The 15,429-nt window shown below is 36.1% G+C and overlaps 1 protein-coding gene across 1 annotated transcript; it reads right to left on the bottom strand.

Annotated features, from left to right (window-relative positions):
- Window positions 1-11,957: 11,957 nt before the first annotated feature.
- Window positions 11,958-14,791, bottom strand: LOC147063735 (uncharacterized). The gene is made up of 4 exons (XM_085959339.1): window positions 14,330-14,791; window positions 13,818-13,951; window positions 13,321-13,506; window positions 11,958-13,225 (listed from the first exon to the last, which is right to left on the bottom strand). Exons 1-4 carry the CDS (start codon window positions 14,379-14,381, stop codon window positions 13,151-13,153), a joined length of 447 nt encoding a protein of 148 aa, XP_085815465.1. The 5' UTR covers window positions 14,382-14,791; the 3' UTR covers window positions 11,958-13,150.
- Between the last annotated feature and the right edge of the window lie 638 nt (window positions 14,792-15,429).

Genomic DNA, 15,429 nt, shown 5'->3' with positions numbered 1-15,429 from the left:
ATGTTATGACGTTTATGAAGACGTACCAATTATGCAGTCTGTCAAACATGATGTTGGTAGTATTGGCCACTGGTATTTTTGTGACAAATTAGTATTTGTGGCATAGTTTCTGATTGTATTGACACTAGGGAATCCCTCGGGATCCTTCCCGGACAATTTTCGATACCTATGAATTCCGTGATTAGTAAATATTATCCCGAATCTTTCGGGGCTGATTTTTTCATCAATCACAAACAATCGTTATGTGTAAAAAATCATTATGTTAGTGACGTGTATTTATCTACATACGTCACTCGTAGAATCGCCGTTTGCTCGCGGATAATAAATAACTATAGACGTTATGACCTATTGTTGTAGGTTGTGAAGATATAACGTCTATTATTTGTATGTAGAATATTGCTTCGTGTGTGTGATAATATAATGTTCGGGGCACGATTAAATGAGACACAGTTTTGACATGGATTGTTTTATATTGTTCTAAAACATTTAAGATTAACATTAATTAAATTTTATGCGGAGTTGCTCGCATGATTGACTGTACTGTTAAAGGCCGGATTTGCAATTGAATTATTGACTCATTTCATTATGATTGTCTATGGTCAATAAATGACCATAGACAACAACTTGACATTTGTAAGTTAAAATATAAAACCTCTACATAACCATTTTTACTGCTGCACGTAATTGTAACATTAGAAGAATAATAAATCCGATTATTTAATCCAGTTAGACGTCACTGAAGTCATGGCACGCGAGCAGAGATAATTACTACATTTAAATAGCGTGTTAATTATATCGAATGGCCACTTCACCGTTACGCGCTTGGTGCGTCTTTAGCGTGCAATTATTTAAACCTAATACGTAATTCCAAGATTTAACGAACACAATTTTCATACTAAATGTCTTAAAACAGTATATACTATGTTTTGTTTACCGATTTTATCAATGCTATAAGAGTTGTTCACAAGCAAAGTGAACCAAGTCCATTCTGGTTAGTTTCAAGTAAACTAGGTTCACACGTCATAATCTTGGAATTTTTCTGTAAGGGTATTATCGCCCTTACAAAATAACCCAAATGTACTCGAATTTCAATCATATTATATAATCATATATAATTTATATATAAAATATATATAATTTTATATTTTATAAGTATATAAAAATGATATATTTACTATCGAAAAAACTACCAATCTCGGGATTGGATTCTTTAATTGACACATAGAAATAACGAGATTTTTTTTACTTTATAACTAACATTTGTAATTATTTTGCAAGCGCATGAATCGTGGTTATGTTTGTAAACTCCACAAAAATATTAATATCGCTTTGTTTCCATTCCATTTTTGTACATGCGCATCAGTGGCAGTATTTTATTATTTTTGTGATTATGTACTTACTTGAGTCCAGTTATAAATGGTTTTGCACAAATTACCATAATTTTCAACTAAATAATAATGATGTGTAGTATTTATTATTGGCTTCTGTAATCTATATATTATCGTAACGGATTATCTTTCTATTCACCCTGCATAATATTGGAAAATAATATTGTTATAGCAATATGTAGTATAAAATTCTTGTAGCTAATTTAATTTATTTATACTATATCTCTAGAGATACAAGTTGGATTGTTTATCAACTTTTTAGCTACCTTCCTAACTATAGTGCACTTAGTAGTACCTAATGACCTAGAATTATTTTAAATGCCAACATTGAAAAGATCTGTAGGTAGCGTTACGTTCCTGGACTTTCGTCTTATACCATTATCCATCCTTGAGTAATTTATTAGCGTGAACACGTTTCCTGACCTTGTAGTCAAAAGGCTTAAAACATTATATGATCGATTTTCTTCCTCAGATAAAAGTGGTATGTATTGCGTATCTAGCTGGTATACGAGGCATAGAAGTAAACGCTAACAAAGGTGAAAGATGAGGGAAGTACTTGTCTAGTAATAAGATTGGATAATTTTATAAAATGTCTAGCGATAAAATATGGAAATTTTGTCTACATAATATAAGCTAATTGATAAACATATAGGTATAACGTAGATGAATACAATATACTGCTAACGGAAAGAAGGAGACGAAAGCTAAAGAAAATTAGTAGGTAATAACAATTATATTATAATGTTTGATTTGGTATTATTTTGAATTGTAAATAAACATCATAATGTAATTGGGCATGTGTATTAAGATAAGAACCATATATTTATTATTAATAAGTTTTGTACTTCGACAATGTTGGGAATATTTGTAGATTTAAGTTTTTATGTATTCGGATAATCATTTTGATGCCAACCGTTAGCTAATTAAAAGCAGAGTTACGCAGAGTAATTTATCTCTGTAAAAGGGGCCGGTTCTCGCGAGAAGGGCGATAAGAGCCTCAGACTGAGATGCACGTAATATGACCTCAACGGTTTGTTACGAAAAATAGCGCAAACTTACAGCCGACGCCGGTCGCTGCAGAAGTTGTTTAATTATCCGGATAACTTAAAGTCATCGCTATGTGTTTAAGTGATAGCTCAATTATAATAATAATTATTATAAAATAAAAACAATAAGGATTGTAATCCAAAAGCCACAATTGTTAATTAAGAAACAATGAGGAATGTAATTCAAAGCAATAATAATTGTAAAGAGTAATTCTGATTGTGTTATAAAACATTAATTAGGTATCTAAAAAATAATAAATATTAAGAACCTTGTTATAAAGTATTTTCGTATTCATATTAAGTCATAAATTAATATTAAGATGCAAGTGTAAAGGAATATTATAAAAATATCTGGTGAAAACAATATACGAAGTAAAGCTAATCCTGGTGTTTTATTTAATTCTGGACCCGTGCTCCTTTATAGTATTAAATTACAAAGTTGAAACAAACATTTTATTGACACCCCAAGTGCATACCAACACCCTGAGCTAGCTTTGATCTTGAGGGTAAGTACATCAGTAGATGCGTTACGTTCTGGTCTATTAAGTCAAAACTGAAACGTTAAATAAGAAGAGGGTAAGGCTCTATATGTGTGGCTGTAACGGGGACCATGAAGATATCCTGGGCTGATCACATTACTAATTTCAAGTTTTTAACAGCAGAAAATAAGACAAAATAACTTATAGGTAGGTAACTAAAACTATCGAGCACAGAAAAGCTGTATATTTGACCATATTTACCTCAATGAGAAGTATGATTTGACTCCTACTCTATTTTCTGTTGCTCAGTTTATTGAGGAATGCATGGAATCAACCTCGTTTGTGCATGACCTACAGCCAAGTTATAGTCGGTAGGTAAGTTCCCAATGGCATTTAGATAGGTAGGTACTAACACCGACAGAACTGTCTGCCTTCAGCAGACGGCTCCCATAGAGTACGAAAAGACCGGATAATCGCACTCCAGTATATTAGTCAGCTGATTAAGTAAGCTTGAGTAAGTAAGTGACCATCTTGCTAGCTACCAGTTGGATACAATGAAAAAATTCATTTATTATAATAATATTAATTGCATTAATAATAAAAATCATTCAACCTTACAAGCTTAAAAATAGCGCTATCTTTTAACATTATTCCTTATGCTAAATTTCTCGCGTTTATTTTTTTACGTTCTCTCGACTGGACAGCTTTCTTCTACTGACCTACGACCTACTATCCCAATCTTCAGACCACTCTCGTGGACGATGCGATGCGATCGGCAACGCAATTCAAAAACATCCAACGTTCCTCGCCCAATAGCTAAGTTCACATTTAGTCACTACAACGCCGACTTCCTCTTCAACTTGTAAATTCTGGTTTTACACCGAGACGTTTTGTGCATGCGCAGAGGATATGAATCCGTTTTACTGTCTAGATTCGTTCATCACAGCTTTCACTTCGTTGAGTCATAGATTATACATCGAAATAAATTCGCAGGTGATGAATAAATTTATTGAAGGTTTTTACAGCGCCACCACGGAGCGTACAGGAAACTAGTGTAAAAGGTTAAAAGAAAACAGTCAGATTTGGAATAACAAATACTTAATTATATTAGTTATTGGTTATAATATATTCTCTCAGAAATTATTTTTCAAAATTATATATGTTAAGTATACTTTAATTATTATTAAAGAATGTTTAAGAGGAAAAGGATAGATAGTGACCACACAGTCTCAAATTATTAATAATATCAAATAAAAGCAAAGAATAATAATTATTTTAAATACTTTTACTCACCAATGTAATTATCACAAAATTAAATACTTATATAAACCTCCACCCATATACCTACTTAAAAAAGACAATACTAACTTATAATTATATAAATTCTCGGTACCTACATATATAAATGATGTGCCTGGAATTGGTTTTAATAAAAAACATTCTTAATGAATATTAAATACTGCGGAACAATACATTGATATTCGTCGAATAAGTGACAATCATTATACTCATTTCTCTTGTATGAGTTGTTGTATGGGAAAATGAGTGACTGCTCCGCACTGCAGTACTTCAATAATACACCAGTCGAAAATCATATTACTAGCAAGCATCACATTTATAAAATGATTATTCAGGATTATTAGTGTATAATTATCCTTTCAACTAACCAAATCGCAAGCATTTCATAATAATGCGATACTTAATAAATTTCTTCTTCTTCTTCGGTCATATCCGCCCCTTACTTGGATCATATGGACATCACGCGGCGCCTCCAAGAATGTTTGTCGCTAGCCAGTCTTCTTGTATCATTCTAAGTCATACCAGACCACCATATTACATAATATTTAGCGCCCTTTAGAAGCCCGGAATATGTTTGATTTTAAGAATAAGGAGCCCGGTTGAGGTTCTCTCGGCATCTGCAGCACGATGCCTCTTCACTATCAGCGTGTCAAGAGGTTGCTCCATGCGTTTTCTTATCTACTCATTCCGCCTAAAGTCATACCCCACCGCACACCCATTTCCATCAGAAAAATCTGTTTACAAAGCTCAGTATACCGTTCCTTTCGTTAACGTAAAGCAGCACCATCAGAATGCAAGCGTCAAATAGGCGCCATTTGCTGAACATTAGGTAAATATAAACAAAACCACATTGTTTATTTATTCTTCATTCAGCAAAGTCTTTTTACAATAAATTTAAGGATGAACATTTTTCGAGTATGTATCGCATTGATATATTTTTTATTCACCAGCTACAACACTATATTATGTTTCCTGCTATGTATTTTGAGATTATTGGGCTGTGAGCATTTGAATGAGCAAACCGTGCATTGATATGGTTTTTCACCAGTATGTCTCATAGTATGTGCTTTGAGATTACCAAGTTGAGAACTTTCAAATGAGCATAAATTGCATTTAAATGGTCTTTCGCCAGAATGTATCATTTTATGCGTTTTGAGATTAGTTGAAAACGAGCATTTAAACGAGCAACTGTCACATGCAAATGGTTGTTCACCTGTATGTTTCACGTTGTGTTTTTTAAGATCACGGGACCGCGAGCATTTAAAGGAACAAATCAGACATTGATATGGCTTTTCGCCAGTGTGTGTCATTTTGTGTGATTTGAGATCACTTAGTTGCGTGCATTTTAAAAAGCACACATCGCATTGATACCGTTTTTCTCCGGTATGTGTCATTTTATGTCTTTTCAGATCACAGAGTCGCGAGCACTTGAATCCGCATTCATGACATTCGTGTGGTTTTCCCCCAGTGTGCGTCATTTGATGTCTTTTGAGATCACTAACTCGCGAGTATTTGAATGGGCATGCCGCACATTGAAATGGTTTTTCGCCAGAATGTATTTTTTTGTGCATTTTGAGATAACCGGGCTGCAAAAATTTTAACGAGCAAACGTCGCATTGATATGGTTTTATACCAGTATGAGTCATTTTGTGTGTTTTGAGATGATTGTTCGACGAACAATTGTATAGACACACGTCGCATTGGTAAAGTTTATCATCAGCATATCCAACTGCGTTAGTATTAAAACTTGTAGACTTCATGCACGAAATATGGTGGCTTTTTAGCGTACTAGGAGATGCGAATACTGCATGACATTCATTACAAATGAAATTGCGTGGGAAATGTATGACACTTCTTAATCTAATTCGCACTACCTTCGGGAAGTATGGTGGTATTTGTATTTCTTTTTTGATATTATGTTCATCTATAGTAATATCTGGATGCTCTGTTATTAATACTTGAACACGTTTGGCTGCAGACTCCATTCGTTTGATGAAGTCATCCCCGTTGTCAAATGTGTCCTTACTAGTGGTCACTAGTCGCTTCTCGAAGTTACCTCCTGTAAAATATCGTTGGGTGGGAGTAATCTGCAAAATGATCAGGCAAGGTTATTCAATTTATTTATTTAGAAAAAAGTGTATTATGACCACGTATATTGTGTATTCAAGAAATCGCATATTTTGTCATAGTTTTTAATAATAATGAAGGCGATTGATGCCTTTGAGATGTGGTGTTGGCGCCGAATGCTTCGCATTTTTTGGACGGAGCACCCAGAGATTGAAGATAAAGAAACGGCTCATGACGATATGTCTGAGAAGAATTCTGCAGTTTTTTGGACATATTGTCAGGCGCGGACCGGACAACCTGGAGAGACTGGTAGTTTTGGGTAGCCTCCAGGGAAGGCGAAGCAGAGGAAGAGCGTCTGCGCGATGGAGCGACCGACTGAAAGAGCTGACTGGAGGCACCATCCATTCTGCCTTTAGAGAAGCGGAAGCGAGAAGGATGGAAAGCCTTGGTCGCTCAAAGGATGGCGAAATTTAAATGTATTCACGATCCTCAGCCATGAGTGCACGACCAAGAAGTTTTTAATTATTAATGAAAAAGGAATGAATACATGAAAATAAATAATTTATGTGGCTTATATTTTCTGAAGAAATTTTATAAAAAAACAATTTTTTTTATAAAAAAAGTATATTTGGTTTTCATTTCAAATAAGAATGAAATTTTTGGCAGGACTTCTTAAAATTTACTTTGGAAATTAACATTGTTTTAAGTACTGCGACTTGCAACTGTGTTTTTTCGCTCATCCACAACTTATTCACAAGAGAAACGACCCTTTCTATCGGAGCATTACTGACGGGCAAACATAAAATTTATTCAAAAATTGTACGAAAGTTCGTATTATTTAAATTATTGGTGTGAAACTGGTTGAACAATTCTACCCAACAACTTTCAGTTGAAACATTCCCAGTGTTTCATTCTAGTTAAATTGTAGTTACAATTAGTACCTAATGTAGTTACACATAAGTGAATACTCATTAAATACTTCTGTATTTTGGTTAAAGTAGCCCATTCAAATATTTCTAATTGCTACCATGGGCTGCTGTCTTTCTGAAAATGGGACATTTCGGCGTCCCGAAGCTGTGCTTGGGGACAACGAGATAGTGACGTTCACCCCGGTCCCGGAATAGTCCCAAAGGTACCTACTCTATCTTCAACCGGTCCTGCCCTCGAACCGATTAAGAACCTTTGTTTGGCTAGCTCAGCACTATTGAGGGAGAGGGTGATCAACTAAAGTTCTTGATTGACACTTTTGGAATACACTCGATCAATATTATGTAACTTTATATTGTTTAGAATCACCACCTAGTAATAGGTTGGGATCTAGGATATTAATTATTTAATAAACCTCAAATTCGAACTGATTTCCGTAAACATTTTAAGTAAACGTCAAAGTCAGCTGACTATCTGTCACTTTCTTTCGAATCTGATGTTTCTCATAAAATATTTTGTTGATTATTTTCAAAAAAAAATAAAAACTTGTGGTAATTCAGTTTAAATTATTTATTAATTTATTCTTGGTTGTTAAATTTATTTTATTTAATTGTTTATTGACAATTATACACTTTAATTTAATTCCAAATAATTACTTAATTATTTTATAAAACTTATTTCTTATTTTATATTTAATTTATGTACGATTACACTCTTATAACTATGAGTCGCCGACTGTAAACTTTAAAGAGCTATGCTCTTTCAAAAGAAATATCGCGAGAATAAACTTCGCGAAAGATGACGCGTTGCTATGACGATATGTTTACGATATCATCTGACAGCCCGAATCACACGTCATCTGCGGTGACGTCTTACTCGTGACGCGTCGGGAGTATTTTTCGTGAACGAATTATTTCACGAAAATATTTAAAACTATGCGAATTCAGATCGCTCCCAGGCACAACCTCCCAGGAAGGCGATTCACGAATGAAGCAATATTACCGGTTGCGCAACCTAAGCGCAAACCTGCTACAGCGCAGTATATTAAATGTCAACCGGCGGTGTCGGGTAGGTACCGTGTGCATTTTAACTATACACGCTTTGCCGATAGAGGCGCTAGTAACTCTCCATTTGACTTTGACATATTATTAAACGTCAAAAATTTGTACGTAGTGAGCAGGCTGTCATTCTATTTTTTCTATCTTTTACACAACTATTACCGCTAGTTTGTGTTTAAATTGTCATTTAAGTAGGTACTTTTGTGATTTTATTCTATTTTTTCTATCTTTTACACAACTTATACCGCTAGTTTGTGTTTAAATTGTCATTTAAGTAGGTACTTTTGTGATTTTGTAATAGTTAGTTTGTAAAATATTGTTGTATCTTGTATTGAATATTCTAATAATGCACACGTTTCTCGCTACGTACGTTTTGTAACGCAATGTTAACAGGTAGGAAATACTGATTAAATATGATGTTATTACGATATTTTAGGTTATTTTACGTCTCCAAAATGGAAGTCTCGCAGTCAGAATTCGGTAATCGGACGAATGCGTTCAAAATGACTGACAACTCGTTTGTGAAACGTTTTCGGTTATCGAAAAGATTAGCAGATACGTTAATTACCAGGTTGGAAGAATCAATGGCATCTCCATCCAGATCATCGGCTTTAAGCGTCGAAACTAAGGTGAGTGGTGAACTTTGATGTCTATGTATATATGCAATGAAAAATATATTAAATGTTTGTCCCTTATCATTGTTTTTTATGTGTAGGTTTTAGCGACACTCCGATTCTTGGCCACTGGTAATTACCAAACGGGTGTCGGCGATGAGCACACGGTTATGGTCAGCCAAGCATCTGTCAGCAGAGCCGTCCAAGAAGTGACAACGGCCATTAATGATCATTTGTTAAACGAATGGGTTGTATTTCCTACTGACAATTTGGAACCTATAAAACAAGAGTGAGTATATACTTAAATTTATTAATATTCCACACATAAATTATCATTTGTGCCAAATTAAAATAAAAAAATAATGTTTACTTGTTTTCAGATTTTACAATAAATACGGGTTCCCGGGTGTATGTGGGACTGTCGACTGCACACATGTGGCTATCGTAGCTCCACCTGCTAATGATCCTCTTCGCCCGGAGTATATATACATAAACCGAAAACAATATCATTCAATCAATGTGCAATTGGTAAGTTAACTATTCAAATTAATAAAAATATTATATAAATCAAAATATTGCATAAATTTGTCTAATCCTATTTAATCTCCTTTCTCGTTAGGTATGTGATGCGAAGTTGCGCATTCTAAATGTGAATGCACAGTTTCCGGGGAGCACCAACGACGCTCACATCTGGAAAATGTCTCATATTGGGAGTGTCATGGAAGTCGTCCATAGGCAACATGCAACGACATGGCTACTCGGTTAGTGAAATACCCATCTATTTGATCACCGGTTTCCACAAAACACTTCCTCTAACGTTACCCGCCACATTAAGGAAGTTCATATGCTATGTTTGCACCGGAAAGTGATTATCTCTATATCTTCCTATTAATTATTTCAGGGGACAGCGGCTATCCCCATTTGCCGTGGCTTATGACCCCGATACATAATCCTGCTACCCAAATCGAACGACACTACAATACAGTGCAAAGTTCAGCCAGATCTTGCGTGGAAAGGTGCAATGGAGTTCTCAAAGCAAGATGGAGGTGCTTGCTTAAACACCGAGTGCTTCATTACACCCCTCAAAAGGCTATCAGGATAATAAATAGTTGTGTTGTCTTGCATAATATGTGCATACATCATTCAGTCGCTATGCCAGCACACACTATCTACGCAGACGACCATGAGGAGTCTCTGGGAATCCTGCCTGAGGAGATTCAAGGCGCATCAAGGAACCGTCTGCTGAATGAAGCGAGGGCTATCAGAGGCGGGATAATGCAACACCTCATGCGCTGAGAATTGTACGTAAAATAATATTGTTTTTAATAACCAAGCATGATTGAATTCAAATGTTTCTGTGGAAATTTTCAATTTGTTTCTAATGAATCATTATACCTAACTTAATATCATTCAAAGTTTCAATCAATATTACTTGCCAGGAATAATTCAACTTAACTGATACGTCATAACTAGGCTGTATTATTTTACCAATCATTATAAACTTACAGTTTACAGAGCTCGCTGACATTCCAAGGCGTTCATAACTCACGTGATGCCGCAAGAAGATTGACAAAATACGGGGAGGAGGTGCCGTGTGGTGTTCATATGATGAAGTTACGGAGTGTAAATGGTTAATGCATTTATGGTTTTAAAGTTATGTCATATTTTCAAACACCAAATTCATGGATACCGATGTAATTTTATTTTTTCTTCGTGATTGATATATATTTGGGCAAAGGCTCAGGGGGGGCAAAGGCTGACTATGGCCTCAATGATGTATACTGATGCCAATAGGTATACTTCTGAAAAATGTTGAGACGCCAATGTCCAAGAAAGTCAGCAAATCCTATCTCTAGCCTCCGCGCGGCGTCCCCCGGGCAATGCAGATAATGTGCTGTATAACGCAGCATATCTGTAGCTAATAGAGAAGGGTGCAAGGCGAAACTCTGGTGCCTTAAAACAAGAGACCTTGGCTACGGGAAGTATCACCCAGACAGAAAAACCACACACCAACCCGTCTGGACAGCGAAGGAAGGCAGAGGGTGCTAACAATCCCCGGAGACCCGGGAAAAGCTGCCAACAGATGACCATTGCTACGTATAACGCGAGAACATTTCCAGCGATCCCAAACTTGTAGAGTTACAAGAAGGGATCACGAATATCCACTGGGATGTTGTTGGACTCAGCGAAGTAGGACGTAAAGGTGAGGGTATTATCACTAATTAATCACAATTAATGGTAGGTGTGTTAATGAAAATATTAAAAACAGTTTGTCGGGTATTTCAACAATTATGAAAAAAGATGTTTGTATTTTGGATAAAACCATTTATTTATCAAAAAAATTATTTATGAAAACCAAAATAGGTACATAAATGGTTAAATATAACAATTACAGTCAGGAATGTTCACATTATTTAAATCATGGTGATTTAATATCAATGTACTTTATTAATTCAAATAAAACATATTTTTTTAGTACTAGTTCCACGACGCACAAAAACTAAACTGATACCGATAATACATTTAAAGCCGCGTTGACACGGTCCAAGTAAAGTACGATCCTAGTACACTCGAACCGAGTGCCATCCAAGCGCACTCGTATGAGACAGCTTCATACAAATTATTCCAAGGATTGTTAGGAGTAATTTGTATGAAGCTGTCTCATACGAGTGCGCTTGGATGGCACTCGGTCCGAGTGTACTTGGATCGTACTTGGACCGTGTCAACGCGGCTTATACCGACGATATATTATATATAATAATATAATTCCAGCACCATAATTAAAGAGTATAATGATAAGTGGTGAGCTTTGGTTTAAAATAAAGAGATTTTTAAATATCTCAGTAACTATAAATAAATACCACATATGAGTTAGACGCCGTAATAGCTCATCAAAATTGCTATAAAATAAGTAAAAAACTCAATACTGTAAAATTTTAAGTTACCAGGTTTTCAACGACGATATGCATCGGACACATACTTCAAAATCAAAACTACGATTCTCATACTCATGTTAATATTAGAATATTTTTAAATTATTTGAATATTCTTGTGAAATATGAAAGCAATAAAAAAATGATTGTTTCAATATACTGTGGAATTTTATTTCATCCTGTCTCTCAAAAAATGTTTTATATACACCGATTATACACACAAAATCATTAAATTTAATATAGGTTTGCATAAGATTTGCACATTTTCATAACAAACTAGAGACACCATGGAAAAATCACAGATGCAGACACATAAATACTCATTAAACAATTCCATTTTAATAAAACATTGCATTGAAACAGAACTAAACAAATAATTATTGGTTTAAGCCGCAGGTTGACACGATCCAAGTTGACTTGGACCGAGCGCACTAGTACAAGACATCTTCATACTAATTACTCCCATCCGAGATACCTCGGATGAGTATGACGCGGTCCGAGTAGCTTAGATAGGAATAATTAGTATGAAGATGTCTCGTATGAGTAAGTTCGGATGGCGCTCGGTCCAAGTCAACTTGGATCGTGTCAACGCGGCTTTAAGGCATTCAAAAGTTATGGAAGTGGAATTCTTTCGAGTATTTAAGCACATGAAAAAACTGTTTTGAGACGAATATAAAATAATGTTTCACAGTTGATTATAAACAGGTGTATTCATGCATGGTGAACAAGCATAATATCGCCATATACATTAAACATAAGTTCACGATGCTGTAAAATCTTATTTTATATTCGGCTCAACACGGTAATTATGATTCAGTGAAACCCCCGAAATAGCGCCAACCACCCCAAAGAAGTGATTACGGTGCATTGCCGAGATTGTCTATTTTTGCACCGAGTAGTAATATTAGTGCGCTCAACTCTGACTTGGTTGCAATGTTGAGAGCTACCATGTCAGACCTGAGCGCAGCAACATTGATGGTCAGCAACTCAGGGTGGTATTTAACACGGGCACCGGACCCATTGTCTGCGTTGCCACAGAAGTTTGGGACAACGAGAGCCTGCGGGTTCTCACTGTTGCTGGGAAGACAGCACTGCCTTCACGTGTAGCAGCATGGGCTCTCGTGAAGGCAGCACTGTCTTCCTGTGCAACAGTTCCAGCCGTGACCCGTGGTGTCGCAGAGATTGCACATTCGGGGGTTTCCATGTCTGCATCTGATGACTCGGAATATGTCACTCGACATGGTGACATATTCCGAGCCCCGACTCTCTGCATGGTGTTGCCGGCAACTTCTGTAGAAGGAGGAGTTGCAGGGTGCACGCTCCACATGCTGTTGCCGGACTACTCCGCGGCACCAACTTCTGCAGAAGGAGGAGAAGCAGCGGCACCAATACGGGACAGGACATCATGACGTATCTGTAAATTAAATGTTATCATCATAAGTAAACATGCGACGGATGAATCATTTTATACTGTTAATCAATATAGAATTTTATGAATGACCTACCTACCCCAGAGAAGCTCCCCTGTCCAATGTGCTCCTCACCAGTAAACGTTATTGGCTGTATGAGAGCCAAAATTCGGTTCTGGAGAGCAGACAGCTGGATTCTACAGGGCGGGCCGCCTCCCGTCTTCTTCTGGGAAATGATGATTTTGGCCATTTTGGCCCGCGTGTTGCGCCGTGTGTGTTGCCATACCTGTTAAAACAATAATAATTTTAACTTTTCAATTTCAACAATATTACTACCTACCTAACAATCTAAAGTCTGTCTTCTATAAGCTGCGTGCCGGTTTCCCCCCGAAGCTTGCAACAGTTCAACAGTTCAACGCGATGGCACAATGCTTTCCGTGTGACGTGTACGCCAGTTTATAGAATACAGACTGTAGTACTGTGTACACGGCAGTGACATTTGGGATACTTTCAAAAGACCTGGTTTAATTTATGAATACAGCTGATAATCGAAGAAATAATAATTATTAAACATATTATATAGTAATAGTACATCACCTTTTTCCAATCTCGCCATGTTTTCGTGGCACCCCCACAAGCATTGAGTCGCACTGCAATCTCCCGCCACTGCCTCTCGATTTCAATGCAGGTGAGGTCGTTGGATATCCTTCCTGCGACGAGTTCAGGATGCACTAAGGAAAATAGGGTAATTTTATAGTATTTCACATCGTCATTGCGGTTAAGGCAGTTTGAGTTACAGTAGCTGAAGGGTACAATAATAGCATAGAAAAAATGGTGTGAAAATAATACATCTGCGTAGAGATATTACTAAATGGTACAAACCAAATGTGTCAGACATATTATCAACCAAATAGCATCTCAGACTCTGGTGTTTGGGTAAGTGTCTAACTAATATTATATTTATTCGCTTATTTATTTGTTAATATCTAAATTTAATTTTGTATGTTTGTACTACCACATGTTAGCATTATTTTAGTAGGGTACATTTCTTACGAGTATACGAGATACGTTTACAATGAAATGAATAAAAATTTTGTGTAAGTACTTACAGTCCATTAACTGTACCAGCATTTCCATCTGCACACTATTCGCAATTGCCATTTTTCGTTTCTGTCTGTAAAGGAATAAATAAATACACTTTTAGTATGATTTCTAGATACTATTCTATAAAAGATATATCCGAAATAAATGTTCAAATGATGTTCACTTACCGACGTATTTGTTGATATAAAACTACTCTGCGCGCCAAATTTTGCTGTCAGTGAGGGCATAGACAATAATTTAATGCAAACTCCTAGGCGATCATAAATGTACACCCGATTTTTGGCAAATATTACGTTGCATTATTGGACAGAGGGCGAAGCGGTATACTTCCGCGGAAGCGTCGGAGAACACACTATCGCGTCATGAAGCAGGCTGGAACTTGCTGGTAGCAGGTTTGATACTCATTTCTAGCATACTTCGGTAGTGCTTCATTCCAGAATTGGTATCCAGCAATATTGAAAAATCGGCGACTGACGGTAGATGAAATGTAGGACGTTATATAGACCCACAGCGGGAAAAACCCGAGATTTTGACGTCATTCGAAAAATGGACCAATGGAGATCTTTCTACCTCCTCTATAGAGCTAAGAGCCAAAGTTTTGGACCAATCACAGAAAAGCCGTTCATTTTCCGGCTTTTCCGGAAAATTATGATCATTTAATAGAATAAAAATAAGCAATTAGTTAATACCTATAGGTGGTACAAGTTTGATAACAATCGTAAAAGTCTTTATAGTGCTTTCGACATAGATTGTCAAAATATCTATTAATTCGTTTATCGGACTAACGGAAAAGAAAAATGAAGGTACTTTCGCTAAAAATAGAGCGTAGCAGAACCGTGAATCAATAAAATCACCGTTCAAGAGCGTGGACATAATATGACTGGCAGAAATCGAAGTTGTTCGTTTCTTTTATGCAGAACTTTTGCGGGCTAATTACAGACAACCTGAAGGGGTTACGATTAAAATTTATTTAATTACATTTATAGATCCCTCCAACTTAAAGATATAATATTAGTTTTAGTCTAAATTTCTATGACAAGTACCTACTTATTTATTGAGTTTGAAAATTACCTATTTCGGGTAATTTAATATTGATCTGTCGAAT

This window comes from Rhyacophila brunnea, unplaced genomic scaffold (genome assembly GCF_057557595.1).
Source record: "Rhyacophila brunnea isolate RB1 unplaced genomic scaffold, BYU_Rbru_1.0 scaffold_88, whole genome shotgun sequence".
NCBI lineage: Eukaryota > Metazoa > Arthropoda > Insecta > Trichoptera > Rhyacophilidae > Rhyacophila > Rhyacophila brunnea.
This window is presented reverse-complemented; position numbering and strand designations above follow the sequence as displayed.

Coding starts and splice junctions, on each gene's coding strand:
- LOC147063735 (XM_085959339.1), bottom strand. CDS start 14,381: ATGGCAATTGCGAATAGTGTGCAGATGGAAATGCTGGTACAGTTAATG. Junction 13,507..13,817: donor CATGGCGAGATTGGAAAAAG/GTGATGTACTAT, acceptor TTGTTTTAACAG/GTATGGCAACACACACGGCG. Junction 13,226..13,320: donor GACAGGGGAGCTTCTCTGGG/GTAGGTAGGTCA, acceptor TTTAATTTACAG/ATACGTCATGATGTCCTGTC.